The sequence below is a fragment of the Pteronotus mesoamericanus genome, unplaced genomic scaffold, assembly GCF_021234165.1.
Source record: "Pteronotus mesoamericanus isolate MK-2021 breed Mesoamerican mustached bat unplaced genomic scaffold, CSHL_Meso_final contig_182, whole genome shotgun sequence".
NCBI classification, from domain to species: domain Eukaryota; kingdom Metazoa; phylum Chordata; class Mammalia; order Chiroptera; family Mormoopidae; genus Pteronotus; species Pteronotus mesoamericanus.
The window spans coordinates 17,648,049-17,673,578 of NW_026555078.1; the positions used below are offsets into that span (position 1 = coordinate 17,648,049).

The following is a 25,530-nucleotide window of genomic DNA, read 5'->3' on the forward strand; positions in this document are numbered from 1 at the left end:
TGCGGGATGGTCTCCGGCGGAGCGCGAGGGTTACGCGGCCTGAACGCCCCGTCCACGCACCGCGGGACGAGCGCACTCGGATTCGCGCTCAGCCCCTCGGCGCCCGCGCCTCCTTCGCCGCCAGCCAGACCCGGCTCAGCTCGGCAGCTCCCTGGACGCCTCGTCGCGGTGGGCGGGACGGGCCTGGAGCCCCGCCCCATTCGCGGCCCTTGAAACCCAGTCGCCGACTAGCTCCAGTCCCAGAAGGGAGCTCCTGTCTGAGCAGGAAGCTGCATCTTCAGTGGCCAGCCGGGAGGAGACCTGCGGTCGCGCCGAGAGCCCGACGGACCTTCCCCGGGGGCGCGCCTGCCGCGCACTGCCTCGCCCCGCCGGGCGCTTCGCATCAGGTTTCCCAGCCACAGACTTACCTAAGGGCTCCTGAATTTCCAGGGCTTCCAGAGGATGCTCGAGCCACCAGAGGGGACCTCGGGGCAGTAGTAGGGGGACATCCAGCTCCCCGCTCAGCGCCTCTCCTCCTGTGCCAGGGGCTCCCCCAGGGGGATGAGCAGGGTGATTTTCCTAGCTTGGGACATTTGAGAAGATGCTTGCCATGAGGCTGCTGACTTGCTTCCTGCAGCTCCTGGCTGGGCTGGCGCTGCCTGCTGTGCCCTCCCAGGTAAGACCCCCCACATCCCCGCCTGGCTCCCCTGGTATTCCCATCCCCCACACTCAAAGCAGAGGGCCCTGATATCACAGGCCCACTTCCGGAAGCGGCACCTCCAAGGATGTCCATACATTTCCCAGGAGTCAGGCTGGACGACACTGTCTGGGAAGAGACCTCAGGCTGGGCTGTCCCAGACTTTAGCTCTGGGGTCTGTCTTGGTGGGGGCAGGGAAGCCACAGAAAAGGGAGGGAGGTTTCCTGTCTGGCCCCTGGAGCCACAGTGGCTTTGCTAAAAGCATCTCTCCACTAATCCCAGGCCAGTCCCTGGCCTTGTGCTCAGGGTCGAGGCCTGTGACTAGGCAGGCGCCCCCAGGACCTCTGACCTGGTCTGGCGGAGGGGCAGCTGGCAGAAGAGGCCGTTGGTGGGGAGGCTGGGTCCTGCCCCTGTCAGGGCCCCCGGCTGAACCCAGTGCTCCCAGCGGGCTGGGGACAAGACGAGACGTGCTGCTGTTGCCGCCCTTCCGTGGTGGGCAGCCGGAGGCCTCCAGTGCGGGGCCTGGGGAAGTGATCAGGGCCCTTTTCCCAGGAGCGGGGGGAGTCTGGCCAGGGGCCAGCCTGGGCAGTGCAATCCTGACAAAGCCAAGGAGCTGCCTTTCCACTATGCGGTCCCACTGCCCTGGGAGTCCCCGCCCCAGCTCAGGAGTGGGTGGGCTAGACAGACCCTTGAGGCAGAAGATCCCCACCAGCAGCCACCTGCTTGCCTGCTGCAGGGCTGGCCAGAGGTGTAATGTTACCCCCAGCACCAGCTCATGGCGCCACCCGCTCCAGCCCCTCCGCTCCCACCAGCTGATCACTGCTCCCAGGCTCTGGCACCCAGCCAAAGGAGGCTGCACAGGACCCAGCAGGGCTGGCCTGGAGGCTGGGTAGGCGGAAGACCCCAAAGGATTGCAAGATCTTTGGGACCCAGAAAGCAAAATGTCTCCAAAAACCTCCAGACTCCCACCCTTTCCAAATGAGGAAACTGAGGCCAGAGGGAGGGCTGAGACTCACTCAGGGTCCAGTTAGGTTTTAGTTGGACCTGGAAAGAGTGCTGAGACAGGGAAGAGAGTGGGTGCGGTGGGTGCGGAGAGGTATAGAGGGGCCTCTATGTTCTTGCCAATAAGCTCAGCCCCAGAGCAGAGAGGCCCGCGGTGGTCCCCCTCACCTCTGCGCTCTTCTGTCCACAGCAGTCGGCCTTGCCTGCTAGAGACAACTCATCAGAGACGGAAGGTAAGCAAGCCGGGTTGGTGTGTCTGCTCACCGAGTCCCCTCCTGCCACACCTCTTCCGAGAATGGGAAGGGACTGGCATGAAGGGCGGGTGCAGGATGGTGTTAAGTTGGGGAGAGTCCGCAAGCTGGCTGATGCCCTGGCTGGCAAAGTTGTCAGGGCTTGAGAAATCCCCCCCGCTCTGGTGACCCAGAGGCCTAGAGAGGTGTATTTCCAGGTGCCCTGGTCACCCAGAGAGCAGGGCTGGGCCAGTGTATCCAGGGTTGGTCTAGCTGGTTCAGAGCCCCTTCCCAGCATGACGTCAGGGGGCAGATGAGGTCTTGGAGGGCAGTGTGGGCAGTGAGTGCCAGGGGCTTGATTGGTGGTCTGGGAGCTTGGTGCAGTGGGCACGCAATCAAGAGAATCAGGAGGGAAGAAAGGACCTTCCCAGCAGCCAGCGCTTCCTAGCAGCCAGGCCTTTCCATTGATTACAAACAGACAGAACATGAGTCGTGCCCTCCCTGGCCTCTCCTCTCCCCACCCTGGGTTGCATCAAGAGGGAATCTTCAAAGGGCTAGATGGCTGCCAAAGAGACATACATGTGGAAAGGAGGATGCTCATGCCAGGCCCCCTGCCTCGCTCCTCCCTTTCGGCTTCTCCGAGACGTGCAGTGGGGCCACACACCATTTCTGAGGCCTCCCACGGCGCTGCGGAAGAGGGAGCATGTAGAGACATGCACACGCACATACGTGATAGCCAGTGCGAGCTGGGAACACCCTCTCTCCTGGGTCTGGCCAGGCTGTCATGCCTGAATCCCAGGCTCTTTAAGTGCTGACAAGATGTGGGAGGTGGCAGCCCTTGACTTGGTTGATAACTCTCCCCGTCCCCTTGCTGTGCCCCCTGGGACTGGCACAATATTATGCTCTCTGAGATCTGGGGAGGGACCCATCACCATCTCCACCCCCTGTCCTTTTTGGTGCTTTTAGTATATTTCAGGAAACAGCTACCGAAAAAGTGTGAGCCTCAGTTTCTTCATCTGTAAATGAGAACAGTAGACTACATGATATCTAAGGGTTTGTTTTTTTTTTTTTTCTAAGAGTGTAGGATTATCTGACCCCGTGGAGGGGACACAGGAGTTTATATCTTCCAAGAACCAGGGTGAGGAGGCTGGGAAGTGTCAGTTCATCAGGGCAGCCAACCTGTCATCCGATCATTAGGGGAGCCTGTATCGTGGTCAGGGGAAGTCCCATGAGTTTTGGACCCCAGTTACCAGCACCTGAAAATACCATCCCCTCCTGCTAACACTGGCCAAGAGACAGTGCGGTCCGTGCGTTGCAGCCGTGGGTTACTCTCATGCTAGCAGTGCTGGGCATTTACTATAATTCTGCATTGATCACAGGCCGTGAACAAGGAAGGCATTTGTATTCTCTAGATTTTCTAGGTGAAGAACCCAAGGCTCACAGAGGCCCTCGGAGTTGCGTAAAGCCTTGGACACTCCTCAGTATCCACGGCTCACAGCTGAGCAGGCATGAGCAGAGTGTCCCTTGCGGCAGGCTGGCTGCATGCCCCACCAGTGACTATGGAGAGGACACCTGCTGGGCTTGGGCTGGTGGCCAGCCGTTCTGCCCAGCCCCGCGGCCTCCCGGCAACCTCCCCAGGAGCTCGCTCTCGGGATTAAACATTTCCCTTCTTGGGTCTCCTTCGTCCTGGGTGGTAGGCAGCGGGAGCCAGATAGGAGGCTTGCCCACAGGGCCATCGAGAGCTGAGACCCCGCTCATGCCCTGGGAGCCGCCTTCGCGCACGGCCTGACCCTGGCCTGGCACTTGACTGGGCCGCAGCCTCCATTCCTCTCACCCCCGCTGCAGCCTCAGGAGCAGGTCTGGGGCCAGAGGAAGTACTTTCAGAAGGAGCTGAGCAGAGCTCTTTCCTGAGGGCCTCAGCCCACATCTGGGAGTGGTCACCGCTTGCTCAACTGACCCCTTACCCACCCAGCCGGCGCCTTTTGTTCCTCCCACACACCCAGGCAGCTGCCTCCAGGGATGAATCGCCCTTTTTCCCCGGTGGCTGCCAGGTAAACCAGGCCCAGCTCATCTTCTTCTCAGCCTTTCCCCAGCACGGCTTGGCCATGTGGCGGACTTCGGGGCCCTGCAGGCGGGGCCCTGTTGTTGCAGTCTGTGTGGTGGGGAGTGGGGGTGAGGAAAGGAAATCCCTTCTTTTGCCGCCAAGGCTCAGCTGGCTCTGCTTAACCTGGCTGTGGCCCCAACAGCCCAGCTGGATGGGAGTCTGTTTGCAGACTGGTAGGGGGCTGGGGTACCCCCTTCTCAGCTGCTGTCCCCCTCCCTAATGGCTGGTCCCAGGAGAGGATTCTGAGCCTTCTATAGCACTTTGTCAGCTGGCTATCCTCTGCTTTTATTTATGTTTTCCAAGGTGGAGATTAAATGTTCAGAGTTACATAGTGCTCGTGAAGATTTTAGACTAAACACACATTCACAGAGTTACGATAGGGAGGTGCCCCACTGACCCTCTACAGGCTGTTTGCCTGCGGCTTCCAGGCTGCTTACAGGGAGAGGGACTTACTTCCCACTTAAGGGTTCAAGGAAAGTGTCCCAGTAGCCTGGAGAGGTAAGATCGGAGGAGGCGTCATCCCTGGGCCCAGCCCTAGGGTCCCCTCAGCAGACAAAGCAGAATGGAGCAGCAGACACCCAGATAAGCGTGGTTTATTGCCGCTCTGGCCTCCTCGGCCAGCTCTACATGGACACGCTGCCTCTTGGGTATTTTCCGCCAGCTTGCAGCCTTTCCTTGGGGCCTCTGCTAGGGCTGAAGTTTATTTTTCCTCCGCGATTACCCTGAGACTCATGTCCTCATAGGCCCAGTGGAATGGACTTCGGCCCCTTCTGCCTCCTAGAAAGGGCTGTGGAAGGAGGTGAGGGGCTGCCGGGTGAACTGCTGCGCTAGGGCAGAGACCTCAGGGCCCCCAGGTGACCCAGCTACTACGTCCTCTCTCACCAGCTGAGGACAACCACCGTGTGTAAAGCAGGACGACCCAGGGACAGAGATGTTGCTCTGCCCGCAGTCTCAAGGCTGGGCTGGGCTGTGAAGGCTGGAATCACAGACCGCCTGTCAGAGCTGGGAGAGACCTTAGCAACCGTCCATTCCCAATCTGCTTCTTTTCCCCAGCCAAGGAAGCTGATAGGCCCAGAAAGGTTGAGTGACCTCCCCAAGGTCACACAGCTGGTATGGGGCCAGGAATAGAAGCCAGGTCTCCTAGTTCTGGCTACTCACTCCCTGTGACCCTCTTGGGACCAGGCCCCAGGTCTTCCCCTGAAGGAGCAGCATCTTTAAGGGATTCCAGATAGGCCCCCAAAAGCCCTTGCACATGCCCAACAGGACATCATGGGGGTCGGGGATGTCCCTGATAATCTTCAGTGAACTGTCATCCAATCAATCAGTAATTATTTAGCCTGCGTTTACTGGGTGCTTGGGTCCCTGTCCTCAGTTGTAAAGGAGACAAGGACCTCCAGTGACTGAGATAAGGCAAGTGGGTGGGGCCTAATTATGCTCAAAGGAGGAACATCTGTTCACCCTAGAAAAGTTGGGGAAGGCTTTGAAAAGAGGAGGCAGGGAGGTGGGCTTGGAGGAACGGCGGCAGGCTTTACTGGCTTAGAAATGAGCACAGCGCAATGGTGGGAATCACGGTGCCGCGGCCCAGTTTGGTCCGGGGGCCGGTCCCGGTACAGTGAGGAGTGGGGCCAGGCCGTTGCTGGCTGCAGTCTTGGCTGCCCGCAGAGGAGGCGATCCGGAGTGGGGCAGGAAATAAGGACTGGGGCGGAGGCTAACCCCCACTGTGGGGCTCTGCAAGGCAATCTCGCAGAACTCAACTGTTTTCTACAAATTCCCCAAGATGGAGGAAGCCCCAGGTCAGGCCTGAGAAAGACCCAGCAGGCCTGGGGAGTGGCCGGGGCACGCTCCTCGGAGCCTCGAGGGCGCCAAGGCAGGCGTGGCAGCCGGAGCCGAGAGCATTGAGAGCACTGCGGAGAGCTCAGGCCACGGGAACCCCGTTCCACCGGGATTTCTGTCCAGCAGATGAGCTAAGGGCCCAGCGGCCTTCCCAGATGGATCACATCACTTCAGAGCAGAGGGAGCGGACATAGGCTGAGGGCTTCCTGGAGGAGGTGCGGGTTAACCCCAAAGGCTCCGCAAAGCCGAAGGAGCAGGGACTGGGGCTTCCTGGAGTGGCCCTATCCTGATCTGACCCAGCCAACTGCGCCCTCTTGCAGTGGTGCCCTTCCAGGAAGTGTGGGGCCGCAGCTACTGCCGGTCGATGGAGAAGCTGGTGAACATCATGTCGCTGTACCCCAATGAAGTGCAGTACATGTTCAACCCATCCTGTGTCGCCCTGCTGCGCTGCACCGGCTGCTGTGGTGACGAGTCCCTGCACTGTGTGCCGGTGGAGACGGCCAATGTCACCATGCAGGTAGGGAGGGTCTCCTCATGTCCCGCCTCCCCCATTGTCCACACCCTACTCAGGGGGTCACAGAACCTAGCCACAGGAGGACCTGGAGAGGGCAGGAGGGCAGGCCAAGGTCACAGACTGCAGCTGCCCCCCAGGCCTGTGCTCTCACCACCCGGCACAGTGACCCTCCTCTCTGAGCCCACGTCCCAACCTTGAGCCCATGCAACTCCTCCCTTATCCTCTGTCCCAGGCTCTAGCTTAGCCCTAGTCCAGGACCCAGATACCTGGTTGAGGATGGAAAAGATGTGAATCTACTTGGACTCAAGAAGTCCCTGTCTATACCGGCAGCCTTTGGTGCCCTGAGCCTTGCTCACAAGCCCAGTGCTCTGCGGAGCCCTCACTGCGTGGTGCCGAGTGCTGTGCTAGGCTGTGCTGGCACTTCAAAAATGCTACCTCAACGTTCAGCCCTTCAAGGCAAGTGCTATTCCCAAAGTACAGATGGGGAAGTTGAGGTTCAGACGTGGTATTTCCCTTGCTCAGCAGGTGGAAGATCCAAAATCTCAACATATGTCTTTCTGACTCCAGAGTACAGCCCCCTCCCTGTACTGTTATGCTGGTGACCATGCATATGGAGGGTCAGGGGCCTCAGATTCACAGGCAGGTGGGAGGGCCGTTTGCCCCACAGTGAAAACAGAATAAGGGCGTGCAGTACAAAGGGTGGGGGAAAACATGGAGTCTGGTCCCCCCTCCAAGGAGGGGGTAGAAAGAATGTTGGAGACCCATGGCCACCCCCACCCCCTATCCAGGCAGCCGACCTTTCTCTCCCCGCAGATCCTGAAGATCGGCTCTAAGAAGCAACCCTCCTACGTGGAGATGACGTTCTCTCAGCACAAGCGCTGCGAGTGCAGGTAGGTCCTCAGGGAGTGGCGGGGACAGGCCCATGCCCTTGGCAGCCTTGGCCACGGGCCACCCATCCCTGCTGCAGGCTTCACTTCCTTCTGGGCTGAGGGAGGGCCGGGAAGTCAGGGACCAGAGGCAGCTGTGTTGTGCTGTCCCCACCGACCGCCCCCCCCACAGTTGTTGCCTGAGGAGGTGGTCCCAGTAGCTGGAGTGACAGCTGCTGAGAAGCCCCAGGGGCAAAGGAAGCCAGGTCCCTCTCAGACTTGCAGGGGCTCAGAGCAGACCATCCCCCTCCCTGAGATGGGAGGCAGCTGCCACGGTGGAAGGGGACAACGGCGCACAGGAGCACAGGGTAGGAGAAGCCGTGGCAGGAGGAAAGGGGCAGGAGGAAGGAGGCGCTGGGGTTTCTGTAAAACCGCACCCCTCCCCCACCAAGCAGAGCCTGTGACCACTCCGCTCCCAGGGCTCCCTGAACATTGGTTACCAGGCGAGGCAGGCCTGGCGCTGCCAACCAGGCCTAGGGAAGAGGGAACAGAGCTGGGGAGCTGTCCTGGTGCCCCGGGGCCAGGGATGGAAGCACCAGACAAGAGCCCTATTCTGAGGCGAGAAGAAGGGGGACCACCTCCGTTTATTGTGTCCCTACTGTGGGCCTAGCCCCACACTGGACACTTAAATGTGTTTTCATATTCAATGGTCAAATGTTCTCCTTCTCATTCAAGTGAGAATTAATTGAGCACCTACTGTATGCCAGGCCCTGTCCTGGATTCTTAGAATAGAGTGGTGAGCAAAGCAGACAAGCTCTCATAACCACCCTGGAGGGGTAGGTGCTGTCATGAGCCCCATGTTGTAGATGAGGACACTGAGGCTTAGTGTGGTAACATGAGTTGCTGCAGCTTATGCGTGAACCCCAGTCTGTCCAACCCCCGAGCCTACCCTTTTCCACACTACCTCTCGTGGCCATTCTCCAAAAGACCCAGGACTGCCCTGGGCTTGGCCCTGCTTACTGTCCAGGGCTCTGGCCGCCTTCTTGGCCCCGAGCCCAGGCTCCAGGCCCTCTTTATCATATCGCTCCTGGGGCCCTGCCTCAATCACACTTCGCCCATTGCTCCAGGCAGGTTTAGCCACACAACAGTAGCTCCGTCATGAACCCTCCCAGGCACAGTGCTGCATGGTGACCTTTCGCATCCCACGTCACCTTTGCCCTCACAGCCACTGTTGGGGCAGGCAGATGAGGCGACTGAGGCTCCATGAATGTCTCGGACTTGCCCAAGATGGCAGAGACATGACCAGGCATTCCCAGAGGCCCTGGTACCCTGCCCTGGCTCCCAAGGGAGACACAGCCTAGGGCAACATTCCCTGGCCACGCTGCCCCATACCCCCACCCCTGTTCCCAGAGAAGACCCAGGCCCTGTCCCCTTCCAACAGGCTGACCAACAGGGACAACCTTTCTTCTCGCTGGGAGGCCAACAGCCACGGCTGTGGGGGCAGAGCCAGGACAGGCCTGCAACTCTGGGGCTGCGCTTACCTCCCCTCACTCTACCCCTCACCCATCCCTCCTGCTGTCGCCTGCAGCATCACTCGTCCCCGGGGGAAGGGGGGGTGGCAGTTGTGTCCTGACAGGCAGCCTGAGCTGGCCTCATTCACTGTCCTTGAGGAAACTCTGAGTGTGCCCTGGAACGGAGGGCAGGAACAAGAGAAGAAGTAAACAGAGAAGGCAGGAAAGAACAGGCTCACAAATCCCCAGATTTGATGCCAAGAGTGCATGAGAAGTGCAGAAGGTTATGGAAAGGGGCCCCAGGGGGAAATTCGTATCTCTCTTAGTGGAGTCACCAGAGCCTGGAGTTGGAAGCCGAAGCCGAGAGCCCGAAGCCATCTCTCCCTTACTAGCTCCATGCTACCCCCTAGTGGCTTCAGCACCAACTGCAGGACCAGGACTCCCAATGTCTGAGGGGAGGGGTAGGGATGGAGGGAGCCCCTGCTTACCACCCTCCTGATTCAGCCCTGCCCCTCTCTGTTTCCCCAGGCCTGTGTGGGACGTGATAAAGCCAGAAAGGTAAGTGGCTGGGGCTTCAGGCTGTTCTCGGGTCTGCCAGCCTCTATCCTAGCATGGGAAACGCCCAGCCACTCTGTCCTGATGCTTTTGGCTTATTGCAGGAGGAGACACAAGGGCAGTGGGAAGAGGAAGAAAGAGAAGCAGAGACCCACAGTCTGCCACCTGTGAGTGTGCCGGGGGGCCCAGGGATGACCAGGAGGCTGGGCCAGAGGGGCTCCCACCAGCAGGAGTTAGTGGTCAGGAAGGGGGAAAGCAAGGCCCCGAGCAGTGTGAGGGGCCAGAACAGGGAGCTGCGTTCCTAGAGATTCTAGGGCCCAGGAAGCCTCAGGGGCCTTGGTTCTTGTCCTGACTTAGCCTGAGTCTCCGTGCGGCCTTGAGCAAGCCAAGCTACCTCTCTAAGCTTAGTTTTTCTTTTCTGCGTAAAATGAAGGATCAGGGCCCACCAAGCATTTAGTCATTCTAGAAATATTTACCAAGCACTTACTGTCTGCCAGGTACAGCAGTGAACAAAGCAATAAAACTCTTGCTCTGAAGTGCTTCCCTTCTAGTGATGCAAAGTCCAGCAGCTGAAACTGTATCCTGGGCCATTCCCTAGAGCCCTTGGGGAAGGAGCAAACGCCCACTCGCTCTCAGTCCCCGGACTCTCGCGTCTCTGTCCTTCCCGGGGGGTCTTGGGGCCCACTTGCTTCCTATTTCCCTCTCAATGTTATCTGTCTTTCTTGGCTTCACACCTGGAAGCCCACAGTTGGAGTCTGGGCCAGAGTGTGGCTGGGAGAGAAGGATCAGAGCAGGGAAAATGCAAATCTGTGAGAGTAAAGAGTAAAAATGAAATATTTCATATCTACAGTAATCAGTCACAGACACCAGCAAATCATTTCATGCTGTGGGACTGGAGCTGACCCATGTCTTACTCCACGGGTCCGCCCCTCCATGAGCAGAGACATCCACCCCACCCGGTGAAGATAGGGATTCTGGAGAAGTTGGTCTCCTAAAGGCATGTGGCCTTCATTCCTCCCCTGGGCCCAAGCAGCAACGTGGGGTGGGAGCTGGCAGTGTAGTCAGCGCACGGTCCCCCGCCAGGCAGGTCCAGATGGAGTGTGTTCTGTTGCTCCTTCATCCAGGGCAGCAGTCTTCAAACATCTCGCTCAGGGGCCTTCTGAAACAATTTAAAAAAATCCATGTGCTCCCTTGCTCATTTTTTTAAAAATTTTTAATCCTCACCCGAAGATATGTTTATTGATTTTAGAGAGAGAGAGAGCACAACATTGATGTGAAAGAGAAACATTGGTCGGTTACTTCCTGTATGTGTCCCTACTGGGGACCAAACCCAGAATCTAGGTATGTGCCCTGACTGGGAATCGAACCTGTGACCCTTTTGTGTACGGGCAACGCTCCAAACAACTGAGCCACCCGGCCAGGTCGTTGCTCATTTTTAAGTTAGCATTGAACTTTGCCAACAGAATTATAAATAGTTGCAAAGATATAATTTCTAGCATGTTATAAATATTAATGTTTTAATATAAAGCCACTAAATTCTTCAGATATATCCTATAGAATAAGACATGTTAATTTAATACCATTATCCACTTTTAAAAGAAATGGGAATAACAGAAACAAAAAATATAAATGTTTGCATTGCTTCTTTTTTCCTTGAACTTATACTTCCATTTGACTTCCCCCACAGAATTGCAGTCTAATGTAGTTATTTTTAATGTTCAGGTCTTTTATATATCACCTTGTCATATGTATCTGCTATGATAATGTACAGAAGTTTGAATTATTGTAAATTTCCTATAAACATAAACTAAATTTCCTGCTGGAATGGGCTATCACCATAATTATTAGCAGTACCAATTGATCAAAACAGCACAAATGCATCATATTTTAATCAATGTTAAACATAAAAATGCAATCAATCTCATTAGGGATGCGTCTCAATGAGATGGATGTGGCTGCCTCTTTCAGTTGATGAACCTGTTAATGAGTGTTACCTCGGCCAGACTGAGACAGGATTTAGCGTTAATCCCATTCCTGTTCACCATTTCACACAGATGAAAAGGTTGAGAAGGCATGCCCACACCAAGAAGTGAACCCCCTTGCTAGATGTCAGACACTTGAACTCGTCGATCGAAGAGCCATCCAAACCTGCAGAGAATTTTTAAAAGTTTATTTGAGCCAAACTGACAATTGCCAGGAAGCAACATCTCAATGGATGGAGAAAATGCTCCCGAGAGTGGGAGCTTTGCAACTTATTTTATACACTAGAATCAAAGCAGGAGATGTAAGGGCATCTAAGGAAGGTGAAATCCCTTGGTGGTAGATTAGGGAGGCAAGAGGAAGCAAAGGAGGGAAATCTCTGAGGCTGAGTAATAAGCCAAACAGAGACACATGCCCGTTTTGCAGCGGTGGACACAGGACCGCTGACATTCCCAGCTCACTGAAGTGGGAGGCGGGGAGCAAGACAGCAGGGAGGGGCTGTGGTCTCTGATTTGAGGCTGTGCTCCGAGAGGTCTGGAAAAGGTGATGAGGCTGACATTTCAAAGGTATGTTATCTTAGATGCAAGAAGTCAGTTAAATAGGCTCACTTACAGCGAAGGCTGACCTTTGTCAAAGAATTTACTGCCCTAGGATATGACTACCTGCCGTGACCCGTTTTTAGGTAGGAATTTTTATGTTCAGACCATCACATGTGGTTACTTTTGGTCTCTGAGTTTGGAGGGTGAGCCTGCAAGGCTGGCCTCCCCTGTGCTTTTCAGGTTTAGTGTGTGGCCCCTTTTTCATCCACAAATTCCTTCCACATTATTTGCCAAAACCTCAAGGTGCCCTGCTAACAAAAGTTACTTCTCATCACACGTTAGCTAACAGTTCAGTTGAGTTGTTCTTTAATTGTGTTGAAAGCAATGACTTGGAACCCACCTGATTTGCAAAAGTCTTGGGTACCCAGTCATTTACCATATTTCCTTTCTCAACGCCTGCACCCATCTCTCAAGTTCTTCATTGTTTGGTGTCCCCTGGATACTTTTGCCTTGGGGCAAAGTATTGTCACAGCATCCAAAATGGGTAGGATGCTCCCAGGTAGCAAGGCAATCGTGAGCTCTCAAGATGGTTGGGAAGCAGACCTCTCAGGCAGGCAGTTTTCAGGTGGAAAACTGAAAACAGATTCCTTTAAGGCCATCAGGACTCACCTATGCCTTGGACAATTTTGAGGTGCCCTTGTTTGAAGACTGCTGTCCCAGAGTGGTCAGAAGTATTAGAGTATGGAGCCAGACTGAGTGCATGTCACCCACTAGCTGTGTGACCTTGAGCAGGTTTCTTAGCCTCTGAGTCTCAGTTTCCTCATTTGCAAAAGGATAATAACCAAGCCTTCCTCATGAGATGTGAAGGGTAAATGAGAGAGTGCTTAGCGCAAGGCTGGGGGCCTGGGTACCTGCTTGGTGACGGGCAGCTAACGGCTTCTTTTTGGCCTTGGTGCAAGCAGAGATCCCGGCATGCTGCAGTCTCCCCGTGCTCCCTGTCCAAACTTCCCTCTGGGTTTGTCCCCCTTCCCATAGGAGGGACCCCCCACCCCACGGTGTGCTGATGCTGCTTTCTGTGTTTGGTCTCTGGCAGGTGCGGTAATACCACTCCCCTGAGGTAACCGGCCCTCGGAGGAGAGAGACCCCACGCCCGGCTCCTGTATTTATTATCATCACATTCTCAGTTACCTCCCTGCAGGCACCTGCCCTCTATTTATTAGCCAATTGTATCCCTGCTGAATGACTCGATCCCTCCAAGACGAGGGACAGGACCCTCAGGAATTCATTGCCTTAAACAGAACGTGAGAGAAAGAAGGCAGCCATGGATCACGTGTGCGCCAGCCTGGGAAGAAGCGGGACATGCAGCATGTCAGGGGCAAGTCAGGCCCCAGAGGCCCTGGGGGGTCTCCAAGGGGCCGGAGAGGGAAGGAGAGAGAGGGGACCCACCGCCTGTCCCTCGCCCTTGTGCTCTGCACCGACGGAGGAGCAGCCCTTGCTTTGGAAGTTCCCGGCGAGGGCAGGGTGGAGGGGCTTGCTCCGGCGGCCGTGGCTGAGTGGGAGGCACACAGGGGTGGAGGCGCCTGGTGGCTTCCTCCGCTTCCTGGCTGGGGCTCTACTCCCTGGAGAGCGGACCTTTCAGCTCTGGAGAACAGTGCTCTCCTGGGGCCTTTGTCACTCCCAGTCCCCTGCAGTTTCTCCTCACGTCCGGCCATTGCCTGTGCTGGGACATTGTTCTTTATGGCCAAGGAAGGCTTCCCATTCTGCCCCGTGTCGGGGACACAGGCAAAGAGTGGGCCCCAGGCTGGACACGGAGAGAGCTGCCCTGCATGGTTGTCTGACTGCCAAGCCAGATTCTCTTGAATAAAGTTATTCTAGTCTGGAAACAGCTTCTCTAGGGGAGTGTGTCTGCTGGAGCAGTGGGCGACAGCCGAAAATGGAAGCAGGACAGAAAAAGGGACCGTGGGCCCCAAGGCTGCCCCCTGGGTGGCTCCGGCCTCTCCTGCAGCTTCTAGGGGTGTCTCCCTCCCAGCTGCTTTAGGCAAAAAACCTGAGGTCTGCTCTCCCCATAAGAGGGATTCCCAAGATGTAGTCTTGGCCCCAAAGTTGGGGACCCTGGCCCCAGTCTCCTCTGAACACCCTCAAACTCAAGAGCAGAGTCCCCTTCCCCTCCCCCAGGGCCACCCCACACCCAGTGCAGTGCCTGGTCTGCTGGACTCCAAGTGAATGGGGGCTCCTGGGCTCATCAGGCCCCGGCCCCCCAGGGACTGAACTGCCCACCCCCAGGCTGTGCAGGCTGCCGAGGGCAGGGGGTCTGCCGATGCTGCCCGATTTCCCCTTTCCCTTACTTCCCGCCTTCCTCTGCCTTCCTCCTGAAGGCCTCAACATGAAACAAGAGAAAATGCTTTAAAATGTTTTTCCAGCGCGCACCATATGCTACCAGACTCCCCCATCTACCTCTGACCTGAAAGGCATGTCGTTTCAGTGTTGCATGCGTCGTGGGAAGGGAGCTCCCCCTTCCCTCTCGCTGCAGGCTGCTCAGGGCAGGCCCGCAGGGTCCCAGGGGCAGGCCCGCCTCGAGTTTTGGACGGAAGCCTTGAGTTTTGGACAGTCCAGCGGGGTGGGTGGGGCGGCCCAGCCCTTGGCGGTCTCTTCACTGAGGCCTGGGCGCCCCGGAGGACGCTCCCAGGAGCAGTGGGAGTGAGTAGGACAGGAACTGACCGGTCCATGGGACCAGGTTGGCCATCCTTTCACATCGGTTAGGTCCTAAGCGGCCTTGCCACTCACTCGCTCTGTATCTGTGGAGCACCACCTGCACGCCGGACATGTCCCAGGCCCCCAGGCCCCAGGGTGGAACGAGACACGCGAGGATCTGCTCCCACGGGTCCTGTGTTTGAGTGGAGAGGCCGACCATAATCACGTGTTACAGGACACTGGGTGGACTCTCTCTTGCTCAAACTGGTGACCAGAACTAAGGAGAAAAGGTTCTGAGTACACCACGTTCTAACACAAAGGAACAGTTTCAGGCTGGACACACATGCCTACAGGATGTATTAAGGGACAGAGGGCTGAGGTAATTCTGTGAGGCCCAAACATCGCCCAGCACCCCCTTAAGCGCCCTCCATAAGCCCAAGACCAGGAGGTTGAAGAGAAGGGGGAGGGAGCTGAGGCTGCGGAGACCTTGGTTGCTGGTCCTGCCCCCGCTCCTCCCTGGAGCTGAATTTGCCCACGTGCTGGCTGAATGAGGAGGGAAGGGAGTGGATACCTGAAGAGTGACAGGGGACAGAGAGAGGGGACACCTTGGAGCAATCAGTAGGCATTTCCCACAGCTCAGGGGATCATGGTGAGAAGTGGGTGGCCGTGAGTATCCTTGGCCACATTGTCCCCAAAGGGAAGCAGCAGGTGAGGAGACCCCACAGGCTACAGGCTGAGGGAGGAGGGTTGGGGCGATGGCTGAGTGGAGCATACCAGATACGGAGCTGGGAAGGAAACACATCAAGGAACAGTGCTGTGGGGTAGCCCTGCGGTTACCAGCAAGAAAGCTGGCGCCCAGATGCCTGTCATGCTAGGCACAGTCGTAGCCAGGGAAGGAGGGGCCCCAGATAAGGGACTTTCCCTCAGGTTGTCCCTCCCAGCCCCGTGTGAAAGGAAGAGAGGGAAGTGGGGAGGCGTATAGGGCCAGACCCAGTTCCTCTCCGCTCCCTCGAGCCAAGTCCGGACCTTGCCTTGGGAAGAAAGAGGCGTTAGACTTAAATTGGATGGACCAGTCTAGATGAGGCTGAACCTTTAATAAGTTAAAGTGACAGGAACCAGGAACATTAGAAGTTCTGCCCAAAATGCTATTAAGAGACAAGAAAAGGAGAATCAACACAGTTCATCTAGAAGCAATGATGAGAGGAAAAAAAACAAGGTTTGTTTGTACTTTCACTGTTTGCTCAATAAACAAGTTACACATGTAAACAAAGAAATTAATAAGGAAATGTCATTGCCAAAATGTGGCTCTGACACATTAGATATGGTCTTGAATTCTTTGACATTCCTCCCCTGTGAGGGAAGGTCTCTAATCCCTCCCTTAGAATCTGAGTTAACCGGTCTCTGCTTTGATCAATAGATTACAGCAGAAGGGACCCTAAAATAGTACCATGTGCTTTCAAGAGAACTGGAAGCTTCTGCCTTGTCCTTTTGGAACCCTGAGCTCCCTTGCAAGAGATTCAGTGATCATGAGGTCCCTCTGTCAGTGGAAAGCCCCAGCTAGCTTTCAAACTACGTAGAGGTGTGGGGGGGGAGAGAAATGCTCAGCCAGCCACCAGCTGTTCCAGACTCCCAGCCTTTACAGTCATCTCAGCAGAAGCCCCAGACCCCATGGAGCAGGAACATGCTGTGCCCTGTTTGATTTGCTAACCTGTGGAATCATGAGATACAATAATAACAAACTGGGGCGGCTGGGGGGACAGTGTGTTATGCAGGAATAGGGGCAGAATAGGAAATAAGATGATGAGACAGTGTTTGGAGAAAGGTACTGTAGATCAGGGAGGCCTCTCTGCGGAGGTGACATTTATGGTAAAGTTTGAAGGACAGGAAGGAGTTCACTCCAAAACAGAGGACAACAGTACAGAGCACTCCAAACAGAGGACAGACAGCACCTATGCACAAGCCCTCCAGATCCCAGCTTGGCTGGAGCCTGATGGGCAAGGGAGGAAGGGGCACAAGGTGTGATGTCCGAGGTAGGCGGGGGGTTAGGAGTTTGAATTTTGTTAGAATGCAGAGGGAAACCACTGGAGGGCGTCAAGCAGGAGAATGAGGTGACTATTACGTATATTTCTGAAAGATCACTCTGCCTTCTAGGTGGGGAACGGACCCGTGAAGCACAGAGCTAGAGGACCAGATACCACGTACAAGGCTGTAGCACATCCAAGCCACCAATCATAATGGCTTGTTTAGATGGAAAGAAGTAAAGAGTTCGGTCTTAATTCCCCATGTGGGCTGGTTACTTTGATCATTCATTCATTCATGAGCATTGTTGAGTCTACTAGGAGCTGGCATGTGCAAGGGAGCAAAGTACTTTAGTATGTGAAAGTCTTCTTAGTTTCCCACTTACTGAAGAAAATCGCATCCTACAAGAATAAGGAAACCAGGAGAAAGTCTTAGCTGAAAAGGCTGAGTTGATCTACCTAAGAACTAAGAGAGAGAAGGAAAGCTGAAAAGGGAAAGAAAAGACCCCAAGGCTATATCTAGAGAAAGAGTTTGGGTTTTGTTTCTTTCCAATTTTATTTTTAGAGCGGGGAAGGGAGGGAGAAAGAGACAGAAAGAAACATCAATGTGTGGTTGCCTCTCGAGTGCCCCCCACAGGGGGCCTGGCCCGCAACCCAGGTATGTGCCCTGACTGGGAATCGAACCACAACCCTTTGGTTTACCCTCTGGCACTCAATCCACTGAGCCACACCAGCCAGGGCAAGAGCTAGGGGTTTTGTTGATTTAAAAGCGTCTGATGATTTAAGACAATTTGGGGAGTAAAGGAAGGGTTTGAAAAGTGCTGCTACACTTCTGTCATGTTGAAGCTCCCAATGTTCTTTGAGAGAAGCTCATTCAGTGCGGCAGAGACCCAGCCCAGCGGAATGCCTGGATTAGTTAGGGTCACACAGAGAGGGAGGAGAAACCATTGTTTCCGATGTTGCAAAGTTAGTCAAAGGAATCAGATATGCACAGGTGATTATAAAAGAAGGGAAAAGGCCACATAGCTTAAACAAATGCAGATAAGGTGCTACTGAAGAAACGTGAGGTATTTGAGATGACTTACACCTGCGGAAAAGCAGGGCTGACTTGGCATTTCAGCTGTGACTCAAGGAATAGGCAACACTGAGTGTGGGGAGATGACTAGGGAAGGAGATCTAGGTCTGTGCAACCTATTAACAAAGACCCAGAGATGGAAAACCAATAGCTGTATAGGGGTTTTCAAAGGTTCAGTTTTGATGCTTCAGGTATGTGAAGCAGATGAGTGATAGATAAAGCTGGAAAGTAGGCTGGGCCCTGGATGCCGTCCTAGGTAGTTAGGGCTTTGCTAGGCTGTGGGAGACGCTGAATTTTTTAAGCAGGGAAATATTTTAATAGGAGAGTGACATGATCTTGGAATTCAAGGCTGAAAATAAATTTACAAAGAATCCATTTCTACTTCCTTATTTTACAAGTGAAGGTAAGGCCCAGGCTTGTCTAAAACCATGAAAGCTAAGTAAGCCAGAACTTTAAAATTTACCAGTATGTCCCTGGCCAGAGAGCTCAGTTGGTTAGAGCATCATCCTGATACATCAAGATTGTGGGTTCAATCCCTGGTCTGAGAAGATACAAGAATCAACCAATGAATGCATAAAACAAGAGGAACTGTTATCAGCGTTCTTGTGGAATCTTGAGGAAAAGAATTTCCTGAGACCTGCATGGGAGGATGGGGCTCCTTAGAGAACTTAATTGATGATGTAAAATTAGGGGGGGTTCCCTTTCTGACTTCCTAATGTCCCATCTCTGTCCATCTCGCCATGGAAAAAGTTTGATTTGGTCCTCAGTGGGGCCCACACAAAGGCCAATGTCCAGGTTTCTACTCCACATTAAAGTCCAGCGCAGCCCAGCATCCGGCGAGCGTGGCGTGTGTTCCCAGCTGCAGCCCGTGGCTGCGCTGCGGTGCTCAGACTCCCTCCTGGAGCCTGCGTGTGGAGCCCCCATGGCCATGGGCCACGATGTGGCTGCTAAGGCCACATGACTATGGGGAGAGATGCGCGAGTACACGGTGCAAGCGCAGGTCATGAGCTAGAGGGAGAATGAGCTTCCACGTTCCCCTGAGATTAGATGAGCTTGGGCTGGGACGAACCAGGTGCTTTTTCAAAGGAACCAATCCCCTTCCCAAGTTTTCGTAGGCTTTTGGTAGGGTCTCCTCCTGGTTAGACTGACAGGCCTCTATGGTCCACAACCTCCCTTGTGTCCCCAACAATCAGATACCAGAGCGGGGAAGGGAGCCGTGCTAATCCCTTTGGCGGAGCACAATGCTGCGGTCCCCTGGGTGTGAAGCTGGTGCTTCCTGCTGACGCAAGCAGCCCTATGCTCCCCAGTGTGTTAAGCTCAGTGTCTAAGATCCTCTGCTCTCCTTTTCTAGCTAAATACTAACGATAACAAAACAACAAATCAATGTTTCTCCCTCTCTCTCAAAAATCAATAAAATTTTTTAAACTGCTTTAGCTGTTTAAAATAATAACAATAGTAATAGTAATAATAATAAAATTTACCGGAAATGACTGAAATGGAACTGAACCCAGACTTGCCTCCAAATCTACTCGCCACACCGGCCCCTCCCGCCCCCAGGATGAGCAGCAGAGCAGAGGAGGGGGGGACCTCGACCGCCCCAGGCCTGCGAGGCGGCCGGACACTGGCGAGGCGGGCGGACAGAATAGACCCCTCCACAAACTCTGCGGGGAAATCCAGGCCCCAGACGGGGCGGTGACAGAGCCTTCGTGTGAAAAGGTGGCTGGCTGTCAGCACCGGAGCCCAGCAGCGGTGTCCTTAGGTAAGGTGAACCCTTCCCGTTCCTGCCCGAAGCCGGGAGCGATCCCCTCCCCAGACACTGGCTGCGACCGAGGCCCACGAGGGCCTGGCCCCTGCTAGCACTCCGCGGGCCCCATCCCGGAGGCCTTGGGGCTCCACGCCAAAAATGATGGCATGCTTTCTAGTCCCTGAGGTGACTTCATTGCCATGGAAACGACCAAGCGGGACAGTCAGTCGGGGAGGAGGTGGAGGGCTTCCTTGCAGAGTTGGGCCCCTCCCTGTTTCTCTCACTGAGGGGGCGTAACCTGGGTGAGGGAGAGAAGGTCCCGCTGTCAGGCTGACCTCTCACCGAGCCACTCAGGGGACGCGGCCCTTGTCCTCAGGTGGACTCAGAGCAGGAGAGACCCCCACTGCATGCTCCACGTCTTCCCCTTTCCCTTCTCTCTGCCCTGAGGCCCCTGCCCCCCACCCCACCCTCCCACCAGCAGTCAGCGGGGACCACCCAGGAGTTCCCCCACAGCGCTGTAACGGGAGCCTCAGGGCATGTGCACCCTCGCAGTGCCGGCTCTTTACAGGCAGATGACCGACCACCTGCCACCCACCCCCACCCCCACCCCGCAGGGTGCTGAGGTTTGGACTGTAATGGTGATATCTTTCTCTCCTTGAGCTCTTTATCCTGGTAGGGCTCTCTGCCACAGTCCTCTTCTGAAGCCCATGAAGCCCTCTTTCTTGCCAGACAAGTTAAAAGAAAGTACTAAGAGGGTGAGAAATTCACCCAAGGAATTTCAGCCCCAGGGGCTCAGGGCGCTGGCAGCCAGCACAGCCGGCCAGCTAGAAGCTGAGGCCTCCAGAGCCCATTCCCTTGCAGGCCCAGGGCCAGGCTGTGGGGTCACTGAGGCCACCATGCAGGAGAGAGCGCCCCGTCAGGACCTAAGGCCTTCCTGGATCTGACCTCACAAATCAACTGGAAACGCAACTTCTCGCCAGACACCGGTGACAGGACAGGGACCCGGCCCTGAGAGGGTCGGCCAAAGGCCAGCCAGCAGTGGGTGGATTCTTGACTGTATGCAGGGAAGATGTCACAACACCCGTCCAGGTGGCGATGAGGGTATGTCTGCTGAAGCTGGGGACAGTGAGACAAGGAAGGGCCTAGGGCAGAAGAAGCGGCAGGAGAGCCTCGGCTGGGCTGCCTTAACTCACTGGGAAGTCAGAGAAAAGGGCGCCTTGAGGACAGGTTCAGGGGGTTAGCCCGGGACAAGCTGCTGCTGCCCAGCTGCTCAGCTGCTCTGGTTGCAAGTCCTGCAGGGACCTTTAGAGTTTAGGAGGCGCAGGCCCATCGGGGAAGGAGAAGGGGAAACGGGCTGCTGCCCAGAGGGAAAGACCATGTGCTGGGTCCTTTGTCCTTCTCAGGGCGGGAATCTTAGGAGAGGTCTCAAGGCGGGTTTCAGGAGAATATTCATCAGTCCTCCAGCTGTGCCATTTCAACCTCATGGTCTCTACTGATTGGTCAGTGCCAGGCAGGGGGTCGGTCCTTAGTCACTGCAGCTGATCCCGGTGTCACCCACTTGGTTTTGCTGCTTTTGTGGGCCTGAAGGTGAAATACAGCCGAGGCCTAGGTGTCATCTCTAGGGAGGTAGCCTTTGGTACCTGGCTGTAAATTTCTCAGCCAGTTTGTTCAGCTATTTGTCTCAGCTTCCCTATTCCGCTTGTCCTGGCTTACTGGCCTGTGTCAGAGGGAGTAAGAAGACTCTTCTCTCACAACCAGGCCCTGAGTCTGGGTCCAGGAGACTCTGCGTGTCCTCGGGATCCCTCTTTAGAAATCAGCCCTGGCCAAGCAAGAAGAGCTGCCCCAGCAATGTCTCCTCGTGGGCTGCTTCACCGAGAACCTTCATCTTGCTGTATATATAGACTTGCCTGCCATCCCCACCCCTTTCCCTGAGAAGAAAATGTTCCCATCCTCTCAGGAAAAGACTCATTGTTATGTGGCTATAATGACAAGTAACTCTTAGAATCAGTTAGAAACCTGGTTTACAGGACCACTTTTTTCAGTAACCCTGCTCTTGAAACCACATGCTCAGTCAGTAATTACTTACTTTCCGAAAATTACCAGTCAGCCACAGCCTTACTCAATTGACCGTGCTTCTAGGTCAACCAGCTGCTAAATACCCTGACAATTGGCTCATCTCTGAACTCCATGCTTCCCCCAAGCCTATAAGAGACTCTCTCTGCTTTGCTCCAAGGCTGTGCCTCTCAAGTACAGCTCTCCCTTGTTGAAGCAAGCAGTAAGCTCAGTTTCTTGTTGCAGATATTGAATGTTTACATCTTTTTTTTTTATTTCTTCCTCCCCCAAATCTTCCTTATAGTCTATAATGAAAATCCAGAGAAGGAGCAATACACTTTTTTCAGTTTTGGTATAAAGTTGACCTACACGGGGACCAGAAGCCCCTTCCTTCCTATTCCTCTGCCCTCCCCCACCATCCCAGCTCCATCCTGGACCCATACAAAGCATCCACAAGACAAATAAATCTCTCTTTTGAGAAGGCGAATGACTTCTCTTGGCATCATTTCTATGATGTTGCGTTGTGTCAAAAGACTCCTTCCTCCTACCGTCAGGCACAAAGTCAGGAAGAATGGAGGAGCTGAAGGAGACAAGCTGACGCATACTCTTCCCTTCTGATACCACAATGATATCATAATGTGCTTGTTTTTTTTTGTAAGTTGCCTTTTAAACGTATTACGTTGTAGATATTTCCTCCATGATGTTAGATATCCTCCTACAATACAATTTTTTAAAGTCCTGAAATGCATAGCATCATGTGGCTATCCCATTATCTGATTACTCGATTGGATATTTAGGCTTTCTTTTTTTTTGTTATTGTTATAATAAACAATGCTACGAGGAACACCCTTGTGGATATGTCTTTGCATGTAAAAGTCTCCCCATCATAAAACTAACAACAGTGGCAAAAAATCAAACAGTCCCTCAATTGCACGCGCTTCCCCCAGGTGCCTGCCTATCTTGTTCTTGGGCATTTGAGAGTTGTCCACACTTTCTGTCTCTTCCTTGGCATTTCCACTCACCATAAAAACACAGCCCTGCAAAAGTGATTCCAGAGGTTTCTATGGTGTCTGTCAGAATTTTGTTGTTCTTAGAATTCAACTCCCAGTCCTTTCCTCCACCTGGAAGCTTCCATGAAGCCTGACCATTGCCCACCTCTCCAGTCTTATCTCATGCCTATTTCTCTAAGGTCTAACCCTTGTCGGTTTTTAGTTACTGAAATTTGCGCTGCCCCTTCGGGACCATTGCTCATGCTGTTTCCTCTGCCAGGAAACCTCTCCCCACCTCCCACACCCAACCTCTCAACCTTGTTGACTAACAAACATGCATCATCCACAACTCAGCTCAAAGGCACTTCCTCAGGAAAGAATCCCAAACATCCCTCCCCATCAAACGGATCTAGTGCACCATTAGAAGCCTATGAAGCACTGTCTACTTCCTTACTGTACTAATCGCTATATTCTGAAAAAAAAAAGTATCTAATTACATGTATGTAATTTAACATATAATTTTTAAAAATTAATTTTAACATGACAAATATATACAACTTTACTCTGTTCTTTAAAAACATAGAACATTAAAGGGAATTGTGGGGCTTTATTTGACCACTGCTCTGCTCCCTGCCCCAAGTCCGGGTCCCTGCCTCCACTCCCTGGATAAGTTTGCTGTTAGGAGCAGAATGCAATCAGCCTAGTGGTCCAGAGCTTGGGTTTTGGAGCCAGACTGTCAAGGTTTGATTCCTGCTACTCCTACTTTGCTTAAAAGCAAATCGCTTAACTTTTCTCAGTCTTAGTATTATTGAGGATTAATAATAGTAACTGGCACTGGCTGGTGTGGCTCAGTGGGTTGGGCGTTGTCCTACAAACTGAAAGGTCACTGGTTCCATTCCTGGTCAGGGCACATGCCTGGGTTACAGGCCAGGTCCCCAGTTGGGGATGTACAAGAGATAACCAAATGATGCTTCTCTTCCACATCGATGTTCATCTCTCTCTTCCTCCTTTCTCTCTCTCTAAAAATAAATTTAAAAAATAATAATAGTAGTAATTAATAGTGTAGTTGTAAGATTTCCAAAAAAGAAAACTTTACATCAGACGTTCCGTGTTAAGCGGTTAGGAGCCATGCCTAGGCTTTCCTAGGCAGCCAAAAAGCTATTTTTTCAGCTTGTGAGAGCTTGCAAAATTGAGTCTTCTCAGCCTGCATAATTTCGTAAGCCTGTTTCTTTTATTTTCTTTAAAGATTTTATTTATTTATTTTTAGAGAGAGGGGAAGGGATGGAGAGAGAGAGGGAGAGAAATGCTGATGTGTGAGAGAAACCTCAATCGGTTGCTTCTCGCACACACCCTGACCAGGGACTGGTCCACGACCCACAGAGGTGCCCTGGCTGGGAATTTGAACTGGCAGCCTTTCATTCTGCAGGACAATGCCCAAGCAACAGAGCCACACTGGGCAGGGAGAGCCTATTTTTTATATAAGAAATCTATCTGTCTGTCTATTCAGCTATGTTATTGGTTCTGTTTCCCTGCAGAATCCTAATATGATATAATATATAGATAATATACAGTATTGTTTTATGTATTTAAAAAATATAAATGGCATCATATTGTAGGTAGCATTTGGGAACTGGCTGTGTTTACTCAACAATATGTTTTTGAGATCCTGCATGTTCATACACATAGGTTTAGTTCTGGTTCATTCTTTTAAAATGTTAAATAATAATAATTTGCTATATGAATATACCACATTTTATTAATTCATTTCCACATTGATATTCCATAGATATTAAATTTGACATCCTTTCCAATTTTTGATATTATCAGCAATACTGCCATGAATATTTTTATATATTCAAGGTATGCTGGAATAATAAACAAGTGATTTTCTGGATTAAATATCAAGAAGTAAAATTGATAGATCATAAATTATTAGTATTTTCACTTTAAAAGATCTTGAAAAATCACCCTCCAAAATGTACTGATTTACCTATCCATCCCCTTCAGGAATATTAAAAAAGCATCTGAAGATCATGATGATATTCTTTACTCAGCATATTGTTGAGTAAAAACAGTTTCCAAATGCTACCTGTAACACGATGCCATTTATACTTTTTAAACGGTGATATTCCTCTAAAAATTTGTGTTGTTCTCTCTTTTTTAACTTATAATTGTAAAGTTGAATTTATTTTTGTATATGGTATGAAGTAGGCATTAATTTTTTTCCCATAAGTTATGTCCATTTTTCTCAACATCTCTCATGAAGAATTCATCCATTGGTTTGAAATGCCTTCTTCATCCTAAGTCAAATCCCCCTACATGCACAAGTTTGCTTCTGGACTTTTTTTCTATTCTTATCATCTATTTATGTGCACCGATGCCACCTGTTTTAAAAATTGCAGCTTTCTAATACTTCTTTTGATCTGGTAAGGCAAGCTTCTGACCCGCCCCACTCATTCTTTCTCAAAGGGCTATAGTCGCACATTCACATATACTGTTAAAATCATGAGATAGTACGTATCTATATGTCTATGTGTTTATTACTGGCTTTTTCCATTAGAATGAAAGCTCCATGAAGGTTTTTTTTGTTTGTGTTATTCATCAGCATATCCTCAAAACCTCAAAAAGGGTCAGACCCCTAATAGGCCCTCCAAAAGTTTTGTTAAGTACATAAATAAACATGAATTTTAGAAGCATTCTTTTCTAAGTTCTATGAAGAGTCTTTTTGGTAGTATTTCGATTGGCATTGCATTGAAGTTTTAAATTAATTTGGGGAGAATTGACATCTTTACAATGGTAATCATCCCATGGTTGAACACAATACAGCTCTCCATTAATTTGGGTCTTTTTTGTGTCTTTCAATACAATTTTATTATTTTATTCACAAAGGTCATGTATTTCTAATTATTTTATTCCTAAATATGTCATATTATTTGTTACTGTGGTGAGTGGGATTTTTTAATTTATTACATTTTCAAATTCTTATTGCTGATATATAGGAAAGTTCTTTTTCTTTTAAGATTTTATTATTTTTAAACAGAAGAGAAGGAATGGAGGAAGAGAGGGAGGGAAACATCCATGTGTAAGAGAAACATCAATTGGTTGCCTCTTACAGGCCCCCAACCGAGGGACTCGGCTTGCAACCCAGGCA

The 25,530-nt window shown here is 52.4% G+C and overlaps 1 protein-coding gene across 1 annotated transcript; it reads left to right on the forward strand.

Annotated features, from left to right (window-relative positions):
* The first annotated feature begins 270 nt into the window (after positions 1-270).
* PGF (placental growth factor) lies at positions 271-13,265 on the forward strand. The gene is made up of 7 exons (XM_054566999.1): positions 271-655; positions 1,869-1,911; positions 6,166-6,362; positions 7,173-7,249; positions 9,265-9,294; positions 9,396-9,458; positions 12,904-13,265. The coding sequence occupies exons 1-7, from the start codon at positions 581-583 to the stop codon at positions 12,929-12,931; spliced, it is 513 nt and encodes a 170-aa protein (XP_054422974.1). The 5' UTR covers positions 271-580; the 3' UTR covers positions 12,932-13,265.
* Positions 13,266-25,530: the final 12,265 nt, after the last annotated feature.